The sequence below is a fragment of the Cololabis saira genome, chromosome 21 (genome assembly GCF_033807715.1).
Source record: "Cololabis saira isolate AMF1-May2022 chromosome 21, fColSai1.1, whole genome shotgun sequence".
Taxonomy (NCBI): domain Eukaryota; kingdom Metazoa; phylum Chordata; class Actinopteri; order Beloniformes; family Belonidae; genus Cololabis; species Cololabis saira.
The window spans coordinates 12009021-12030940 of NC_084607.1; the positions used below are offsets into that span (position 1 = coordinate 12009021).

The window sequence follows — 21920 nt, forward strand, 5'->3', positions numbered from 1 at the left end:
ATAATGTAATAATATATAAACATGTTATAAGGTAATAATATATGTATATATGTTATAATGTAAATATAAATATTTCTAAGAATACTATAAAAATATTGATTTAATATAAATACCATGTCATGGCTATCTGTTTCTGGTTATTTTCATATAAAAGTACGTTTTTCAATGTTCATAATTATTCACAAGTATGCAGTGTCATAACTACATCTCTGACGTTCATAGAAAACCAAACTGTTTGAAAATCTGTTGAGAATTGAGCAAGTTAAGGTTGTTTTGCATCTAGCCTTTATATATGTCTATGAAAAACACGGATACAATTATGGGTGTATTGGCTACCATTGAGTCCGGGAGCAGTTTAACGGGCCAATCGCATCAGCGCATTATTTTGATGGCGTTGACATTCATCCAATCAGAACTCTCTAAATGCCCCTCGTCACGTCAGGGTTTTTCCCCAGCAGCCAATCAGAGACGAGCAGGGGGGCGGGGCTTGGTGTGCTGGAGTGATTGGAGTTTCCCTTGCGGTGTGAAGATTAATGGAAGGACTCTGTTGATCTGAAGAATCGCCTGTCAGGTGGTCGCTCCCCGGAAACCATTGCAGTTGACGTCTGAATTTAAGACACAAATGGGGGGAAATCAATCCCTGTGATCGGGAGTCGGGCTGGGTTGCAGATTTTGTAGTTATCCAGGTCCCCAGATAACTGACGAGGCCCCGTCTTGCACAGATAGCACCGGGCCGGGACTGTAGCTTTCGACGGTCTGTGTCTGAACTGGAGCTCTAAAGGGGGGGGCAAGGGGGGCACAACCTTCTGCGGAAATAGAGGACAACTGCATTTCCAACACTGGGATTTGTACATGTGCAGGGCTGATATATCTGCTCGCCTTTTCCTCGCTAGCCTCGCTGAGCTAAAGCGTCGCTAATAGTTGTAGACTTGGAAAACACTTGCAGCCTGCCATCATGGGCAACACGCCCACCGCCAAGAAGGGCAACGAGATGGAGAGTGGTGAGTAACCCTCTTCCCCTGCAGATACCTGCCTAAATCTGCCCCTTAAATCGTTTACCTGTAGTCGTTTCCTGTTTCTTGCTATGGTTGCAACTTGAAGCCTGCGTCAAATCGACGCACGTAGCCTACGGCGTAGGGTACGCGGCGACGCGTAACCTACGCCGTAGGCTCTGCGTTGGTGTAACGCGGAACCATAAATCAGCCTTTATTACTCTGCAACCAGAAGTTAACATCTCTTCAAAAGTGCCTGCCCTAAATGCAAAGTTTTCATCAGGATTTTTCCTGATAATGCCAAACTCCTCACATCCACACGTAAAAGCAGTCCAAACAGGGCTGTTTATTTTTTATTTATCCTTTATTTATCCAGGAAAGTCCCATTGAGATACAATATCTCTTCTGGCAGGGAGTCCTGGTCAAGATGGCAGCAGAAAAATAAATTCAGTTTCATATATTTTATATATATATATATATAAAACATTGAAAAGAAGGATGATTTCCTTATATTAAATTAATGAGTGGCTTGATGTTGATTTGGGTATTTATTTAATTGGTGATTTGCTTTGATTTTTTTAAGGATGAAGGTAACATGTAGACTGCACCTTTATTTTATAAATCTTTTTTATTTTTTGAGGAATGTTTGTTATCCCCACAGAGGCAATTTGTTTACCGGCAGTCTTTCTCTCTTACTTTTTGCTTTTATTTTATTAATTTAATTAATCTTTTTGAGGGTAGGCAAATAATAAGCTTTGCTTCAGCCTACCCCTTTTTCGGTCTAGATGTTATTTGTTTATTTGTATACTGGAAACTTTTTTGTTATGTTTTCTTTGAACAGTTGAACGTTTTCTTGTTGTCAGTTTTATTCTTGTTTTTTTTTTTTTTTTTTTTGTGTCATGACCGAAAATAAACTAAACTATATAAAACAAAATACATACAAGGACAAGTAACTTTACAGAAAAAAATAAAAACATATCAAAACAAGAAACAAACAAACATAAAACATACAAGGATCAGAAAGCTAGAAATAATTCATGACAAAGAATGACACTTGATTAAAAACAATGACATTGTTCTGTGAAAACTGATTTTAACATATGTTTGAACATGTTGAGAGGGTAAATATTTCAAGTTGAGTATGTGTTGTAGCTCTTTCTAAGCTTGTGGTACAATATTCTGTGGGGGGAAAAGCTCGTGATTCAAAGCCCCCAGGTTGTAACTTGGAGATACAGGGAGAAGAAGTCTTATTCAACAGTCATAGGTTTTTTTGTCCTGTTTCCATTACTCTAACAAGGTTATGTAAGGTTGCAACATTATGATTATAACTCTCTCTTGTGTAAAATAGTTTAATGGCAATCCCCGCATTTCAGAATAAAACATAAAGTATGTTTATAAAGTTTTAAACGTGAATGACTAGTTGAGGTGCACTTTTTTTTTCTCCCCCTTTTGGATAAAGTTATGATTTTAGTCCTAATGCCCCACAGAGGAGATTAATTGATTGTTATCAGTGGAAGAAAAAAGCGATCAGGACAGGGTCATATGATGCATGAGGATGATCTCCAGGCAGAAACTTGGGAACAGAAAAGTCTCTTGAACAACATGTGATGAGCAGGTTTTAGAACAACAGCACTTGTGTCACTGAGTATGTGTGCATACTTGTTTTTTGTGACCTCAGATTGATGTAAGATTTTATTGTGATCATAAAAAAGGTGGAAAAATAAAGACTTAGGGAGCGTGTAACTTAAGCTGCGGAAATAAATGACAAGTCCTTACAGTATTAGCCTTTGTGTTTAACAATTAATTGGGGGAACAACTACTCTTATTTCTTAAATGCTTCCAGTCAAAGCTCACTGGACTTGGTGAACACTTGGAACGGCAGTCTTTTAAATTTTATTTCTTCATAGCGCCATAAATAGCCTTTGTGTTTGAGCAGGTATCTGTGAAATGAGCATCAGCTTCTCGCTACTGGTAGAGTCTGGGTGTGAAGAACAGTCTCCAGTCTCTGTGACATTAACCCATAACAAGGCTGTGACTTCAGATTTCAATGCTTAAATGTTTTTATCTTTTATGTGCTTAAGGAGAAATGGAAATTGCTTAGCAATTAAAAAGATAAAAATTATACAAAGTACTGCTGTTGCGTTTGTTTATCAGATGTCATCATGCACACAGTATCAGCCTGATGGTTATTGGCCCTGATTCCCGGAGGCAGGTGTACACCATGGGTTCAGAAACCACACCTGGGAGTGTAATTTTCCACCGAGCAGTTAGAGATTAAGAACAACATGGCAGTCCATTTTGGTTTCCATATTTAAAAAAAAAAAAGGAAAGAGTGTGTTGAGCTCTTTCAGGTGTCCAGTGGCTGTTGCTGAAGGCCGTTTGTTGCTGGAGAAAAAGAAAGGGATATCTGCTGCCCTGCTAGACAGAGCTACGTTCTGGCCCACAGGAAGAAGCAGGGCGGACAGAAAATGAACTTTGACAGGAAGTGGAGGAGCAAGGAAGGTCCAGCCCAGACTATTCACAGTTGGTCATCTCCTCGCTTGTTGTATAAACTAGGCACAGCCGGCCAGGGTAGGTGGAAGTTTGGGCCTTTAAGAGACTGTTCTTACATTTTTTGAGTTTTTCTACTGAGATCCGGACGGGCCGCAGGGTATAGACGCTACAAAGTCTTTCAGCCGGCTGCCGCGAGCCTCGTATGATGGCTGTTATTCACAAGCTAGCAGAGAGATTGTTTCACCGAGCTGGACCTTACCTAGGGGACCTAGGCAGTGGCGAAGGCAGACATCACCAACCACATGAGGAGCTACAGGGTGGCAGTTTGTGTGAGTTTTCCTTCTAGACCTGAAAAAAAAAAAGCATGCGTTTATAGTTGAGAAGTAGTTCGTGCTATGCCCAACTATTCAGGCAGCCATAGACATGGATGTGAAACTCTTACATTAAACAAATAATCAAGTGTTTTGTTTTTGTTTTGTTTTTTTACTTAAGTTGTGTTTCTGAATCTAACAAATTAGACAGTTTAATATCATATAGCTTTGGTGAAGTGAGCTTTTTTCTTGCCCTTATTCTGTACATGTTTATACTATTCATCAAAATTGTGTGCGTACATGTATGTCTTTTGTACACAAATAAACCTGAAGCAGCCTTTTTCATCAGTAAGTGATGTTACATATTTTGCTCTTGTTTGAGAGAAAACAAAAGTATTTCTCAATTGTTGAAGCATCTGTCAGTGCTCTATGCTGCCGAAAACATCTCTCAAACATGCATTGCATATTCCTAATTTTTGTGGTAATACTTTTGTGTTATTGTTCTGTTAATATCTTAGGTTCTTGTAAATCAGTAACTGATGGCTTATAAGATTTATCTCTAATTTCACGCTTCTCTAGGAAAGACCATTCTTACAGCCAGTTATATGATGCATTGAATCATGGGTTTAGAATTTTGGCTAAACAGCGACGTCTCACTCTATCCAAGTCCAACTCTCTTTCTATAAATATCTGTGTAGTTCCTGTCCTGCACCTCCTCTGCACGCAGCTGGTTTGTGTGGCAGCCAGGTTTGTGTTTGGATTGCTGATCGCTTCCTGACGCTTATTTAAGGGGCTGTGCCATAACTGTGCATTGCTGTAACGACAGATCAGACTGTTGATATGCAAATCACCCGTCTCAGTCAAGCTCATAGAAAAAACCCCACAGTACTGGAAAGTCACTTTCCTGCAGCTTGCTGAACAAAACTGAAGATAAAGTTAACACAAAATGTGATTCTGGTTGGGGGGTATTCTTCATAATCCAGGTGCAATGGCTTAATTATAAATGTTCTCAATGAGGCCTATTCCGTTCACTCTCTACCTGAATGTTCTTCAACGATTAGAGATGTTATCACACAACATTGCTTTTGGTGCCACATTTAATAAGCATAAATGAGGCAAGCATTTGACCAAATGACATGTTTTATAAGAAACAATTTCTCCACCTGTATAAAGAGAGGTTAGCTGCAGTTTTTGATTTTGCAGTCATGCATTCCCCCTTAAGCATCTGTGTTTAGAAAGACTTCAGTGTGATTCCTTACAGCCAGACAGCGCTAACTTACTGATTGAAATAGTACCTCAGTAACTTCACACATTGCAACGTGGATTATATATTTAAATTACTAAAACAAAAATATATTGTTTTAGAGTCTTTTTTTTCCTCATACCTGACTCCCTTTTGTATATGCAATGTATTCTGGGTAAATTATGGCATAAAAGGTTCAGGGTCAAAAGCTCCTATTTCAAAAACCAAACAATACACTTTTTAATGGCTGCCAGTTAAGACATTGACTCAATGTGGCGCTGGTTTTAAATGCAATTTCTACTCAAAAGCCAATAAGAGAAGGAAAGCACGTCTTCACAGCATTCCTGTAAAATAGGAGGAAGTAAGAGCAGAGATGGCTTCCTAAAGACCCCCTTGTGTGTCTTCACCGCTCTCTCGATTTAGTAATTTTAAACCTGTTATCTGTATCCAACATGGGTCACAGATTCCCATAAAACGGTTGGTCAGTGTTGGGGGTATTCAAGCCTTAGAAAGACGAGACTGGAGTTGCATTTAACCAAGTTCAGACACAATAAAACTAAATCACAACTACATTCAAAATGAACAATTTCAGTCCCATAAGTCTGTGGATGGACGAGTTTATAACGGTCCTTACTCAGTCACCTCCCGCAGCCTCTGTTTACAATGAACAGCTGATGCCTGAAGGCATTGCTCTATACATTCAATTATTTCCTTGTTAACAATGAAAGGCAGCTGTTGCACAGACACATTAGGCTTTGCTCTACTCACGTCTTACTGTCTCTTTGACCGTCTTCCTCTGTGTATATTTAAAATAATGTCTTGAGTATTGTTTTCAACACTTATTCCACTTGGAATTAAGCTGTAATCTAAAGCAGTGGTTCCCAACCTTTTTTCCTTGTTTCCCCCCCTACTTGTGTCTAAGACCAGCCGGGCCCCCCGACCCGTACGTACTAGCACCAAAAGAGTAAAGTGATTCGTTACAAATCTTTAATTGAAAAAATGAACATTAATTATGTTTTTGTGATATATTTCTCTTTGGTTTACCCTGTATACATATGACTTTGTCCTTCTCACCTTCATTTTGTGTCATCAATGTATAAAATATGCACAGAAAATAATTGCAAGGACATAAAATCATTTCTGAAATAAGTCTCTTTTAATATGAGAGCAAACATTTTTAACATTTTTCCTTTAACAACCTGTCGGAGTAGAATTATGATTAAATGTTGAATAATGGTATAATAATAAGTTATTAAGTTTTTATCCTGCTAAATAACTTAGAAATATATTTTGGTCATTTTAAAATACTACGTGGGTTTATACAGACTTGGATTACATATTCCATTAGGTGTGTTATGATTTTTCTATTTATTTAACATGCGCAAATATAATTTTTACAACTGCATATCCTCAAAGCAGACAAAGTTTCGCGCCCCCCCAGAGATCTGTGGCGCCCCCCCAGGGGGGGCCCGGACCCCAGGTTGGGAGACACTGATCTAAAGGATGTCACATTTATCTCACTGTAGAGTCATGGGATGGTCATTTGCATCCAACTTACCTCTGGGTCCCACCAGGCATATAAGAGCTTCATTCTGGCAGCTCCGTCCTCGCGCTTTTGAAATTGTATCAGAATCGCAAAATTTGCATATTATTTTAATGTTGATTCATTCAGTTCTGCAAAACAAACATAACTACAAGTTAATACTCACCTTCCACTCAAAAAAAATGGCAGCAATTTGTTGCCATGGCTGATCCTTTCTGCTATTACCTGTATTAAAAACAAACAAACTTCTAAAATGAACCTCTCACTGTCCATGGTTGAACTCTCCTCTGAGACCCTCTGACTTCCTCCAGGGTGATGTAATGATGTGTGAGTCAGAATCCATTTGGTGTTTTATTTTGAAAATTGACCAGATCCACATTTTTTTTTTTTTTTTTTCCTCATACCTGACTCCCTTATTAGTGACACACCTTTCCAGCTTTTCCAGTCTCGATACTTATATTGATCCATGAGGTTTGGATTAGTCAGGCGATTTCCGATACCATTCCGATTTGATAAGCTATATATATACTTCACCATGTAAACGAGGGCAAAGGTCTTGATCTCAACTTTTTTTTTTTTTTTTCCAAATTAAACAATAATTTCTTGAGAGAAATGTAGTGAAAAGTTGTTTATTTGTTATTTGCAATTATGTAGCACATTCAAATTTAAAATAAACTACAATTAAGCTTCAATAAAAAGTAGCAGGTGAAACTGAACATGCACAGAAATACTCAATGTAAACCTTGAGTGTAAACAGCAAGTTATAAGTGATCCATTGTCAATTTCAGGTCCAATATCTGATCCTAATATTCAATCTGTGCATCTGTGTTCCCACTAACTTGCTCTGGCACGTGTAATTTGACGAGGCTGAATGCCAGAGTAGACATGGCGTGCATCTATAACACATCTGACAGAGGGTTGGATACGTCTGAAACGCACCGTGGCACGGCTGGTGGGACGACTCGTCGAGTAGCCGTCATTAACAACCGCCGGTCCTCTGCAGCCAGAGTGTGCTGCTTCTGTGCCTGGTTGGAACCAGGAGTTGCACCACTACTACAGGAAAAAAAAGCATGTTGGCAGGCTGTGAATGGAAGGATTTTTCTCTAAAATTGATGAGAAAAGATATCTATATATATATATATATATATATATTATATATGTGTGTGTGTGAGAAAGTGAGCAACCCCTCCCCCTTCTCACCATCACCGGACTTTTTTTAATGTGTGTGGAGGATTGGGCGTGGTCTGCGGGGGAGCAGCACACAGGTGTGCCTGGTTCTGCTGATTGTGGCACACCTGTGTCCAATCAACCTCTCCACCCTGCCTGGGTTTGTAAACAGCAGCTGCATACCAGAAGAGGGGTCTGCTGAATGGAGCTAGCTGGCTGACAGGCTATGCCCCATGTGCCATGTTTTTTTTAGAATAGGGATTTTGCCCTCCGCCTGTATGTCTGTGTTTTTTTTTACATCAAATAAAAAGCCTTATTTTTTTTTTGGCATTCTACGCTCGAGGTTTTTTTTTTTTTTTTTACACCTCATCACCCAGGTCCAGTTTTGCCTTGTCCCCTTGTACGTGGGGAGGCCGCTCTGGTTCCTCACAATATATATATATATATATACATATATATAGTCCTTTTTTAAATATCACATCTACATAGCCGATGTCTGTTTATCAATTAAGTCTTAAGTCCATTGTCTATTTAGATATGTCACTGCTCATCTATTAACTACGACGGAGTATTAGGGCAGAACTAAGACAAAAAATTTTTGGAAATTACGAGAATAAAGTCATAATATAATGAGAATAAAGTTGTAAAATTACGAGAATAAAGTCGTAATAGAATAAAATCGTAATATTACGAGAATAAAGTCGTAAAATTACGAGAATAAAGTCGTAAAATTCCGAGAATAAAGATGTGACATACGAGAATAAAGTCGTAATGAATAAAGTCGTAATATTATGAGAATATAATTCATGATAACTCTAACAGGAAGAGCTTCTTCTCCCTGTGTTAAAATGAGGAATATTGAGCATCTTGTGAAGTTATATTTATATATTTATAATATATTACGACTTTATTCTCGTAATATTATGACTTTATTCTCGTAATTTTACGACTTTATTCTCGTAATTTTACGACTTTATTCTCGTAATATTACGACTTTATTCTCGTAATTTTACGACTTTATTCTCGTAATTTTACGACTTTATTCTCATTACATTATGACTTTATTCTCGTAATTTCCTTTTTTGTTTTTTTGTTTGGCCCTAATACTCCCTCGTAATTAACCCATACAAATATTAGGGTTTAAAATTTGCAAAAGGGTAACTGTGCCATTCATTGTTGCTTGCACTTGCAGGTGAGGCATTACATTGATCATTTTATTAAGACAAGTGCTCCAAATCTATAAGTAACTGAAGTTATGCTATAGTTTTTGCAGCATTTTGCACAGATGAAGATTGCTATGTGTGTTTTGGGGGTGAGGGAGAAACGAGAAGTATGCTCAGTGTTATGAAGGATATGGCTATAATGAAGGCGTTAGATGGGTAAACGCATGAAATTGTATATATGACATAAGGGACAGAGTGAGTGTCCAGAGCCGATTTTGTAAAGCATTAACAGGTATTTTGGCGATTTTACATCTGTCTCTTTTGGAAAGTGCTTTACAAAAATTTAAAGTGAGACTATTTGATTAAGCCTTGAGATTATAATAGTGTTTAAACTTCTAAGAACTACACAATGAAACTGACTGATTCAAGCACTTCACATGACTTCCCCGGTTGAATATAAATGGGATATTAAAGCATTAGATGACTGTCTGGTCTGTTTGCTCCTGAAGTGCTCACTAATAGAGGGTTACAAAAGCATTTTCCATTGGTGGCTTTCCCAGTTAATGTCCTCTGGTCCTATTCAAATGATTGCAGCAATTGATTTTTCACCTCCACATACTTAAAAGCAAATTTTCTTACTTGCCTGTACCTCCTTTTTGCTCTCTCGACTGTTTTCTTATTCACCAAATAGGCCTTCACGCTATCTGAACAAGGCCTGGTGTCGGCCGAGACCCAGTTTGGAGCTTTGCGCTTTAATGTCGGTCAGCTCGCCCTAATATAACCCCCTCCGTTCCTGCGTCAGAGTGGGCCAGTGAGGCCCAGGGGAGAGATGTAGCATTGACTTTTTTTTTTTCTTTTGGAGGATCAATTCTGCACTGGCGCAACATAGACTCTAGTGCATTTGGGATGGTAGAAAAAGTTTCACTTTGGTTGAGCGCTTCTGTTTTTGCTTGCATCCCCTGAGAAAACGTCACTTTTATGTTTGCAAAAACACCCAGATTGTCTCTAAAAGTGTTTCATCAGATATGTGACATTTGATTGGTTCTTCTAATTAGGGAAAGTTAGAGCTGCATCTGGATATGTGTAGTTTATCTCAAGGGTCTTTACTTAGGCCTAGTTTTCCATAGGACTTCATCTCTGGGTTGGATAAATATACCAGCTTGTGTTTTATGCCCCTCCCCCTGGTGATGATGCCCCTGTTTAGATCAATATATAGCCTGTCTGTGTGTGTGTGCGGGCGCATGTGTGTGTGTGTTTGACATGAGAAAGAACAGCAGAGAGCACTTTGTGTGCAGAATAAATATTGATACAAACCAAGCAAGGGTCCAGTTGATCTGTGTGAGTGTTAATGGGAGCAGTACTGCGCTGCATGCTGTTTGACTGCACACAAGAAGTGGATGCTACTTCGTCAACGTGTTCAACAGCAAAGGGATTGTCTCTGGAAAGCCGTGATACATTCCTTCAGTGAGGACACTAGAACAGTTTTTTTGTTTTGGTTTTCTGCGATTGAGTAAAGGTCATGAGTCAGTGGCTATAGAGGCAACGGTAGAAGTGCAGGGGAGACATTGGAAAGCTAATGTGTGACAGGAAGAGCTCCAGAAGACATGCAGGGAAGAAGGAGTCCTCTTCACGGTCAAGCGAATCAGGGTCGCGGTCAGCAGACGTTGCCGTACCAGAGGTACCGATAGTCCTCCCAGACGGTAAGGAGCTTGAGGTTGGGAGACATTGCGAATTTCCCCGCTGTGGGACTAATAAAGGAATATCTTATCTTATCTTATGATGTGGAGATTTTTGTGGATCATCTTCATTCCAGCACAGTCATGGCAGCGACGCCTCCTAAACTCAACAGAAAGACTGTAAATGAGGAACTAAGTTGTAGTTAAAGAGCTGTTGTTGTGTTTTTTTTTTTTTTTTGACCATGTAGCTCCCAGCTTTGTGCTCTTTCCTTGGCTCAGTTTCAAGTTATAATGGTAATAGCGCCCTTGTTTTCTGCTTGGAAGTGGAAGCTGAACAACCTTTCCTAAGAAATGTTTTCTCAGTGACCAGTCTGCTTTCATGGCGCTCTGTGGGGATTTGTTCCTGATGTGTTTATGCGAACTTTGGCCTTTGTGGTTTTTTGCTGGCTTTCTCCCATCCTATTGTTGGAACTACAAGTCTTTAGAGAGTTTTCAGGAAATCAGAGCAGCTAAATGAGGCCCGAGCTTCTGTATAGTTTAAAATGCACCAAAACAGCTTGAGACCTTCATGTCTAGAAGGTTTCGATTTCCTAGCTACTTTGTCGTTACACCAATTTCTGTCTTCCAATGGACACATTATTTCTAATAGCTTTTTCGTGTAAATATTTACAACAGTGGGGTGATGAATGAATTACTGTGCACTTCAACTACTGACAGCTGACTGGACTCCTCTAAACTGCCTGTAGCTATTGTTTTGCATTGATTAGTTAGGCAGATGGAAACTCCACATTATCCTAAAAGGCTTAACGTGGCGGTTTCAGTAGATCATGATGTGTTATGAAACTACTGATTATCATCAGTAGTTTCATATTGATAAAATGAATCACACACTATTTTTACTTTGAGCTAGGTTATACATTTATGAAAATGTATGTCACATTTCTTATTCATAAAAGTAATTTAGAAAACATAAAAAAAATTAAAATTTAACTTGGAATCCTCTTCTTGACTGCAGTTTATTGCAAATTTTGCCATCTTAGTTCCAAGAGTAACAGCAGAAATGGGAGCACCCCTCCTTGCTGCTATGACAACTACACGCAAGTAACAAAGAATGAGGAAGGACTGGTTATCTACATGTCCCTTCATAGTACAAAATGATTAGCTCCATAAAGATAAAGGCTAAATATAGACTGTGCCATGTGACAATATGTGTATCAAGTTGTAATTAATCTCTCCACAGGCATTTGTCTGCTGGACGATATTCGCATGCGTTGCAAATGTGTTCGTTTTTGCACTGCTAACTATGTCAGCGTAGCAAGCAGGAAGAGTGTGAGATGCATGTACTCTCAGCCTTAATTTGCCTTCCTTTCCTGAAATTGAATTATTTTATTTGACTCATTCCACAAAGAACTTTTGTTGTTAATGTTTCCTGCTATTTTTACTCAGAAGGCCTCAACTAAACAAAAGAAGTTCTTGGTTTAAAATGTAGTTTTTTCTAATTGTAATCAAGTTCCTTAGAAGTTAAGGACTGTGTCATAATGTATAACTTTATGTGGCAACAGTGTTTTGCATTATAATGCTTAGCAAAGCTGTTCAGCCTGTTTTGGGATCATAAATTACCTGCAGTGGGAAAAGTGGAAACTTGGAGTCACAAATTTTGTGTTGCATTAGAGTTTAAACATGTGACATTCTCATGTTTGGGCATTTTAAGTCTCACTCCTGTGTAGTTTTGTCTCTGTCTTAGGGTTTGTCTTTCTAATCCTGTTTCTGAACCTTTTTTACTGATTTTTCTTTTTTCTTTATTTAAAAAAAAATTAAATGTTTTTAGCAAAACAGCAAGACACAAGCAGGATTCATTGTTGTCTGTTTTAATCCCAAACATAGCTGGAAGCTATCTATTGATTCTGTTGTAGTTCATAGTTATGAGAATTAATATTTAATTATATTAAGTTTTTATTGTTATAAACATATTTGTTATGCATACTTGGTGGACTGTGAGTTGTTGTTGTTCCACATCTTATTGAAGAATACTGAGCTGTGTTTTTCTCTGGGCCTTGGTGATTAGATTCCCATGGCCCACTATTGAAAATAATTTTCAAGTCTCAAAACTCTCTTTGTTTCTGTTTGCAGTGAAGGAGTTTCTCGCCAAAGCCAAAGAAGATTTCCTGAAAAAATGGGAGAATCCAGCACAGGTAAGAGAGTGAATCAATTTTTATATATATATATATATATATATATATATATATATAAATATAAATAAATAAATAAAATGTTATATGAGCATGACTGTTTATCGTATAAGAGCAGTGCGCCCTCTGCTGGACGTTTTCCATAATGCAGATAAATATATGTCAAACATGGGCGCACTTATAAAATAGTCTTACACAACATATTTAATCAACATTTTAAATAAATACACTTTGTTTGCAAAGTCTGTTATGTTGGCATTTCAGATCATTCTCTTTTTCTTTATTTTTTTGAGAAATTGTTTGTGGTGTTAGTCACGCAATGTGTCTACAAGTCATTCTTAATTTCTTTCCCTTTTTTCTTAACGTCGTCTTTTTTTTCTGCCCCTCCAGCAAACTGCAGCATTGGACCATTTTGAGCGTTTGAAGACATTAGGCACTGGTTCATTTGGCCGAGTCATGTTGGTTAAACACAAAGAGACGGGCCAGCATTTTGCTATGAAAATACTTGACAAACAGAAGGTACAGTATATATTTTAGTTGTGAAGCTTTCTAAATAAATGTGACTCCTATTCATTTGGTGCTTTAATTTATGCAACTTTTCTGATGATCATATAATGACTCTTGCTAAAGTGACACCTCTGAATTGATACTTTTTGTACAACTTTCAATGTTAAAGGTGCAATAAGTGATGCTTGGAAAATGTGTAAGATTAAGATGATTTTTGAAAGTATATTATAAAAATACCCAGCCTCAATTTTATAGCCTCCATCAAAAAATACACCCCCTACTTTCTAACTTGCATAACTATTAAAAAAATTGTCGGACTATGTAGTTGATGCACTAGATTCCTATAATCTCAGATTTAATTGCTGGTGATTTTCGACAATTCACGATGACACGGACGACAGTTTTCTGGTTTCTTTCTGGTCATCATCCCTCTGGGCAGTTATCACTTAATTTGATGTTTCTCGCAGAAAGAATAGCGAATGTACAAACTGGCTACCAACTAACTAACCTTGTCTGCGGGTTTCATGCAACCCACGTAAGCAGATAGCAGCCCAGAGGTGACATGGGGTTCCCTTTTGATTCCCCTCGTGACAAAGTATCAAACCACGTCAACCTCATGTAACGTGTGATGTGATAAAAGGACAATCAGCTGTCCTACAGAAACATGACCACGATGTTCTCATGTTCTCTCTGTTTTCACCATTGTTACACACCAGTTTGAACTCTCTTATTACTTGTTGCAACACTCAGTCTTCTTTTTTTTTCCTTTACTTTTTAAATCACACCAATTTTCTGCGTGTTTGGGCCTCTGAGCCCGGTCTACTGACGGGCAGTTCTACATGCTTGTCAATGACACAGGTGTTATACGCAATTAATAGGCAAGACAGGTATGCACATAACTAACGATTAAATGAGCAGAAGTCAGGTTAGTCAGTAGAAAAAGTGATGATTTATTTTCCTCTGTCAATTTCCCAATTTTAACCAATAAACCCTCAAAATAAAGCTTTTTGAAATGATTTCCGGATAGACATCTTAAGAATTTGAGTCTCACACTACCCGTAAGTGTTCCTTGTTTTACATGCTACAAAGTATCCCCAAGGGACATACAGGATTATGTAATCAAATTATAGTGTTTTGGTGAAACATTTTGACGGCACATTTTGCCTGAAAACTCCTTTTTTCCTTTTCCTTTCCTTTTTAGGTGGTGAAGCTGAAGCAGATAGAGCACACACTGAACGAGAAACGTATCCTGCAAGCTGTCAGCTTCCCCTTCCTGGTGCGGCTGGAGCACTCTTTTAAGGTATGCATTTGAAGGTTTTCTCTTTCATCTGTCAGAGTGCGTTTACCTTTTTTTTTTTTATTTGCACATCATAGTAACTCTTGTCTCACTTCAGGATTATAGTAATCTGTACATGGTGATGGAGTATGTGCCTGGAGGTGAAATGTTCTCACACTTAAGGAGGATCGGCAGATTCAGGTACTAGAAGTTGAATTTAGAGTTAACGCAAATGTATTTCCATACACTGTCAATATTGAGCTTGATATGTTTTGCAGTGAACCACACGCCCGCTTCTACGCAGCCCAGATTGTACTGACCTTTGAATATCTACACTCACTGGATCTCATCTACCGAGATCTAAAGCCAGAGAACTTGCTCATCGACCAGCAGGGTTACATACAGGCAAGTTGTGCACGAGGAGTCGGCAGAGGTGTCAAAAGTATTCACATTCATTACTCAGGTAGAAGTATAGATACTAGAGTTTAAAAAATACTCCTGTTGAAGTATCAACTCAAGTTTTTTACTCAAGTAAAAGTATAAAAGTACTGGTTTCAAAACTACTTAAAGTGTAAAAGTAAAAGTAATGTAAGGGGGAAAAAAGCCATTAAGGACAAAAGCCATTGAAAATGAATTCATCTTAGTATAATGCAAATATATTAAAGAAGCATATATGTGTACTATTGAGCATTAACATGTGTTTCAGAGAGCAGCAGATATGATGACTAGTTGCCTATAAGTATTGTAATGGTGCAAAAAGTCAAACTTCAGAGGCATGTTATCATTTATCCTAACCTTTATTGGAATGTACATCCAAGTTTAGTTGCAGGAATCTGAGGGAACGGATGTAAGAACAAAACTGGACAAGAACATCTGAAACAACCACAACCAAATTCACTCTATCCGGATGGAGCAATTTAACTGGATAATTTTTTTTTAAAGGCCGAAATGAAATAGAGTAACGAGGCTGTTTTTAAAATGTAAGGAGTAAAAGTAAAAAGTCGTCCCAAAAATAATTACTCCAGTGAAGTATAGATAACCAAAATTTCTACTTAAGTAAGGTAACAAAGTATTTGTACTTCGTTACTTGACACCTCTGGGAGTCGGGTTATATGTCATATGTCATACGTAGTCCGTTCCCAGACCTCTAACTCTGTTCACTCCTTAGGTAACGGATTTTGGATTTGCGAAAAAGGTGAAAGGCCGGACCTGGACGCTTTGCGGGACTCCAGAGTACCTGGCGCCGGAGATCATCCTCAGTAAAGTGAGTTGAGCTCAGTCTGTGCTCGACAGTAGTGCTTATGAAATGGTGGTGGTGTAGGAGTTAACAGATCAACGGTGGATACTTCACGCTCACTCTCGGTCTAAGTCGACAATGGGCATTTTGTTTCAAACCAATCTGATGTGCTTTCGTGTTTTTGTGTGTTTTCAGGGCTACAATAAAGCCGTGGACTGGTGGGCTTTGGGTGTTCTGATATACGAGATGGCTGCCGGCTATCCTCCTTTCTTTGCAGACCAGCCCATTCAGATTTATGAAAAGATTGTGTCGGGGAAGGTGAGTTTAGACAAAGTTGCATCTGAATCATACTCATGAATCCGTTTTATGCCGGAGAATGTAATTTTATTTACAGTACAGTTACAACAGTAGTCTTAAGTTTGTGAATTGTAGAGTCCTAGGTAACTCCAGCTTTCTATATTTACACCCTCTAATCAAAACTTAAAACCATCAATTTAAATCTTTTATTTCTCAGTTTCAAAATAAACTAAACACATGAAAAAAAGTAGGTTAAATCTTCTGCCGTTATTTAATCTTATCGCATTTTCCCTCGTGATCATTTTTGAAACATGTATGTTTGTGTATCTTGAAAATGCCACAACAGGCTTGAAATCCACAAACAGGTTTTCATTTCATAAGATCTCTATGGCTCAAGGACACGATTAGTCTTGGAAGCTTTGGCAGAAGAGTGGCCGACTAGTATCGTGTGCTCTCGGGTTCACAGCTGTAGTATCACAACATTGACTGCGTTTATATGCATCAATAGCCCTTTTAAAACCGTAATATTAGCAATAACTCGGTTTTGCATGGGCATGTAAACCCCAAAAACCCGAATATGACCCCTGGGTTACTCCTTTTAAAATATATTCGGTCATGTAAACGCCAAACAGAATATCTCGATAAAAAGGAACATGAATATGTTTTCTGCGTATGCTCTTTTCGCAAGGAATCTTGGTCTTTTGAGTCCAGGACGTACTTTTAAACGTGGAGAAACGCAAGACCATGCCACACTTTTGGAGTGAGGAGGAGACTAATCATTTTATAAATGTAATGAAGGATATGAACCTTTTGGCATTTGTAGACGGTAGAAAGTACTGGGATAGCGAGAGTTTCAAGAAGGTGAGCGAAAAGTTGTACGAAGCAGCATTTGTTTTTGTCAGGAAGGAGAAGCGGAAATGACGGTAATTGCGTCATGATGTTCTCCGCGCGTCGCTGTTTTGATCCAGATATCCCGAATGATTAATTACCATGTACAGGACTGTCTCAGAAAATTAGAATATTGTGATAAAGTCCTTTATTTTCTGTAATGCAAAAATGTCATACATTCTGGATTCATTAAAAATCAACTGAAATATTGCAAGCCTTTTATTATTTTAATATTGCTGATCATGGCTTACAGCTTAAGAAAACTCAAATATCCTATCTCAAAAAATTAGAATATTCTGGGAATCTTAATCTTAAACTGTAAGCCATAATCAGCAATATTAAAATAATAAAAGGCTTGCAATTTTTCAGTTGATTTGTAATGAATCCAGAATGTATGACATTTTAGTTTTTTTTAATTGCATTACAGAAAATAAATGACTTTATCACAATATTCTAATTTTCTGAGACAGTCCTGTACACAGGGATAACCCTGTTTGCTCACGCATGTAAACAGAATATTCCAAATGTTTCAGTAACCGGAATATTAGCAATAACCCCAATTTTGACTGCATGTAAACGTAGTCACTGTCCAACTCAACTTCTGATTTGTGTAATATGTTAATGTCATGTAAACTGAACACATCCCAAATGTTTGGCAGATGGACATTCTGCTTTGAACATAGAGTCTTGCATTCCACCTAAAAATGCCTTATCATGTATCAAAAAATGTGTCTTTTTTTTTTTTTCTTCTTCTTTCTAGGTTCGCTTCCCATCCCACTTCAGCTCAGACTTGAAGGACCTCTTGAGAAATTTGCTGCAGGTGGACCTGACAAAGCGCTTTGGCAATCTCAGGAATGGAGTCAATGATATCAAGGGTCATAAATGGTTCGCCACCACCGACTGGATCGCCATCTACCAGAGGAAGGTGAGGCCGGTTTTCTCGTCGCAGTAACGTGTTCAAATGAGCGCCAACGAAAAGGGACGCTGACAAAGAGAGATTATTTTACTAAGCTTTGGTAACTTCAACACTGGCATGTAATTGTTGCCGCTGCTCGGGGTGAAGGCTGATCAAAGTATATGTTGAGAACAGTCCGCAGAAGAAATACTCTGAGGGCAAGTAAAGATCAAATTTGAAAATGGAAGAAGTAGAAATGTTCTCTACAGCTTGGTTTTAGCATCAGTATTAGTTTCTCTGCCTACACAGGATGTAAATGAATGAAGCCACTTCATATTCATTTTAGGCTGTTGATGAAATTCCCTCGCAGAAGTAAAGGAAATTACTAGCTGACTTTAAAATGGATGAGTTTGCTCCAGGGAAAGCAAATGGCCACTCGCTGTCGCAAATGCAGTTAGTCCTGCATTTCCAGCTTTTCATGTGCAATTTGTAGATGAGTTTTACACGTGTCTATTTACCAGGACGTGCTCTCATCAGACCCTGCTGCATAATTGTGGGACCCCCTCCCCCTGTCTTGTGTGTTCCAGGTGGAAGCTCCCTTCATCCCCAAGTGCAAAGGCCCCGGCGACACAAGCAACTTTGACGACTACGAGGAAGAGGAAATCAGAGTCTCCTTCACAGAGAAGTGTGCAAAGGAGTTTTCAGAATTCTAGATGCTAATCATGACAGGTGGAAAGCGAGCGAGAGAGAGAAAGAAAGAGATAGAGAGGAAAAACAGAGATTTAGAAAAATAAAAGGGGATCTGAAAAACAGGAAGCACTAGAATGGACTGACAACTTACTTATTTGCGATGTAAAATCCCCAAAAATGGAAAGGTAGGCAAAGTGAAGAAAGATCTACAGAACCAGCAGTGTTGCCTTTTTCTGATCGTTTTCTCAAATGTTACCTATTCATTTTTGTTTTTGATTCTTTTTTTAATCCCTCCTTTGTTTGTGACAGGGGCCTCAGCAAAAACGAGCATAGGTTGCGGCTGTTCAGCTAGACTTGAATGTTTCTGAAGGCATAATGACACATTTTTTCAGTCATTTGAAAGTTGAGTCATTGATTTTGTTGTTTTTTTTTCTGCGAAGGTACTAAATCTGTTTGGCTCCCTTTTTTTTTTTTTTTTGAATGGACTTTGCTCTACAAGCCTCCGTAGCGATTTGTAGAGAGATTGTTGTCTCCTGTCAGCCTGGTTGCCCCTCCATCTCTCCATCCTGAATCTGTCCAAGCAATACCAAGTCCAACAGATGTGCCTATCATAATGCCAACTGGTTGGAAAACTGTGTCAAAAAGCGTCGGTGCAGAGTTTTGGCTCTAATGGCATCGGCCTCCTGTGGCCCTTTGGTTGAAAGCTCGAACGCCGTTTGCACCTGCCTTTCTCTGCTCAATGTGGCATGATTATTGGGTAGATGATGCATTCAACTGCTCGAGTCTGAAGCAGGGGTGACCTCTTGATCAAAATGAAAATTATTTATCACAGTAAACTTCATCAAGGTCCTACTCCTCTGGGGACCCGCGGGAAGTACATGTGAGCTCTGCATTTAAGTCTGTCTTTCTCTTAGCTGAATTTATTAGAGCATTTTAAAACAAAAATTCTATTGGTGATCATTTTGTCCTTTTTATGTCAGTCTCTGTGCTTGTGTGTTATTTAGTGCTCAAGGGTGGGTTAAGAAGCTGCGCTTAAGCAGCTGCTAACATTGTGGTCACACTCCTTACTATTGTTTATTTAATTCATAGTACATTTATACGTGTATATTGATATATAAGATAGAGAACATGAATTATCCATCTTTTTCATCATTGTCTCATAGCTGTGAAACTGAATTAATGTTTCATAAATAAATGAATATATAAATTCTGCCAAAATTTGCAGACTGAAAACATTGCAGTTGTCTGTACGTAATTATGACGGTGGTGGATTTTTAATACACAAACAGTAGCAAAATGTTTCAACAACATGTGCATGTTATTTTTGTACTATATCACTTTTAAAGACAGATGGCAGAGCGCTGTGCTTTATCTGAGCTGAGGTACCAGAGGTTATGGGTGAGATGTTTAAAGTTGAAACGGGCGCTCGATGCTCTATCGCAGATGGAACAAGACCCGGCTTTGTTTTTCTTGACTTTGTTAATTATTCGCGTGTAGAGCAAAGATTTACGGATAATTGTCACTGAACTTGATCTTCTCACCTCTACAGTGTTTTTTCTTCTCCCTCTTCTTTTAATTTTTTTTCTTTTCTTTTAATTAATTCTCCTTAATTGTAATGCCAACACACGGATTTGCAGTCCAAACCGATTTTGGAAGTGTTTGCTTTCCATTTTTCCAGCTTTCTATGTAACAAATTAAAGTAAGGAAGCTTTTCTTAAGCGGTCCTCTATTTGCAAAGTTTATTTCTGTGGATGCAAGACAATCGCAGACCAAATCTTATTGCTGGTTTGTTGACTGAACATATTGCTTTGGTTTGAAGAGTGTAGGCTTTCACCCACTGACCCTAAAATGACCCTAGGTGCTAGACTTTGTCCATCTCACTGAAAGGCTTCTGTGAATTGTTTGATGTGCTTCAGTCTATTTGTCAAAGTCTTGTAACATGACATTTTTAGAATGTTTTTCTTTTCTTTTGACTAAATGATTTCAGTAGGCCTGAAAGTTACTACTTTTGGCAGTGTCTTAACGTAGTCACGATCAAACGGCGGATACTTTTTTGAATGTCTTGAAATGCAGATGTTTCGATGCAGTTTGGAAACACGATGTATATTTGTTATTATACATGTTTCTTTGGTGAGCTTGGTTTTTCTTGCATGTGGTAAAGCAGGCCAATGGCGGGATTTCCCCTTATCCTGAGACGTCTTTTGAAAGAAGAAAAAAAAAATTGTTTCCAGAGCTGACAGCCTCATTACTAATTTAACCAGTGATTTTTTTTAAATTTTTCTTTGTTTTTTTTATTTTTTTTAGTTTGACCATCACACTAAACAGCGCAGTGGATCACAAATCCACTTGTCCAGTTAATTAAAAATAGTAAAGCACATGCCACACCTTTTCAAATCACCTATTTAATGAATATATGCTGATTCTTTAAAACTTTTGAAATTTAATACTTTGAAGAGTGCATATGTAATTTATCTTTGCCTTTTTTTCGTGTCCTTTGAAAAAAGAATAAATCAGTTTATAGTTAGACGACATCTCCACTTGATCTGCTTCAAACACTGAAACCCCTACTCTGGTTTTTGTTTCTATTTTTTTCTTCCATGCAGAACTTTATGCCCGTTGTCTTTTTTTTAATTATATTCTGCCAGCATTACACTATCAGCTGCTCTGCTAAATTATTTTTGTCTCCTGTTTGCCTTCTACTTTCATCAAGTTTCCATACAATTTCTTCAGACATAACACTTTTTACATCTGAGATGTTTTGCGTTCATATTTTCTAATTGTATTTTCAAAAAAAAAAAGGAGAAAAAAAAAAGCAAAAACAGAACATTAATCTTTTTTTCCTCATGACCTGGGTACAGTGCTTGTGTAGTCTATTGTACCTTTTGGGAAACAATACTGTATATCCTTGCCTTTGACAGTCTTAACTATCTTACCCTCTGGAGAACTTGACAGATACCCTTAGAACACAATGAGTATGTTACAAAAAAATATAAACAAAGTAATATTTTGCAAAATGTATCATTCCAATAAAGTTTTACTTGTTAAGACTAACATGTTTTGCTTATATTTAATGTCTCACCTTTAAATGTTTGTCATGATTTCCTCTTGTTGGGCAGGAGAGTGTGTTCGTGGGTTTGGTGGTGGCTGCTTCCTCTTCTCTCCATTATTGTAGATGTTACAAGGCACAATTGAATAATGCAGTGTTGGTGTTCATCCTGTCGCAGCATGGGATCAGTTACCAGCCAGCAATCAGAAGCTACTTTCCAAATGCGCTCTTGCACTTAGGCGACGCCTTTTATCTGCATCAGTCATAGTCGTATGCAAAAGTTTGAACGAGGACAAAGCAGCGTTTG

The 21920-nt window shown here is 38.2% G+C and overlaps 1 protein-coding gene across 3 annotated transcripts; it reads left to right on the forward strand.

Annotated features, from left to right (window-relative positions):
• Positions 1-504: 504 nt before the first annotated feature.
• On the forward strand, positions 505-21618 carry prkacaa (protein kinase, cAMP-dependent, catalytic, alpha, genome duplicate a). Of its 3 annotated transcripts, none has more exons than XM_061712699.1 (10): positions 505-1001; positions 12719-12780; positions 13168-13296; positions 14486-14584; positions 14679-14761; positions 14839-14965; positions 15729-15824; positions 15993-16115; positions 17743-17907; positions 18465-21618. In XM_061712699.1, the coding sequence occupies exons 1-10, from the start codon at positions 956-958 to the stop codon at positions 18588-18590; spliced, it is 1056 nt and encodes a 351-aa protein (XP_061568683.1). In that variant the 5' UTR covers positions 505-955; the 3' UTR covers positions 18591-21618. The 3 variants fall into 3 exon arrangements, with proteins under 3 accessions (XP_061568683.1, XP_061568681.1, XP_061568682.1); XM_061712697.1 differs by lacking the exon at positions 505-1001 and adding an exon at positions 3566-3814; XM_061712698.1 differs by lacking the exon at positions 505-1001 and adding an exon at positions 10306-10612.
• Positions 21619-21920: the final 302 nt, after the last annotated feature.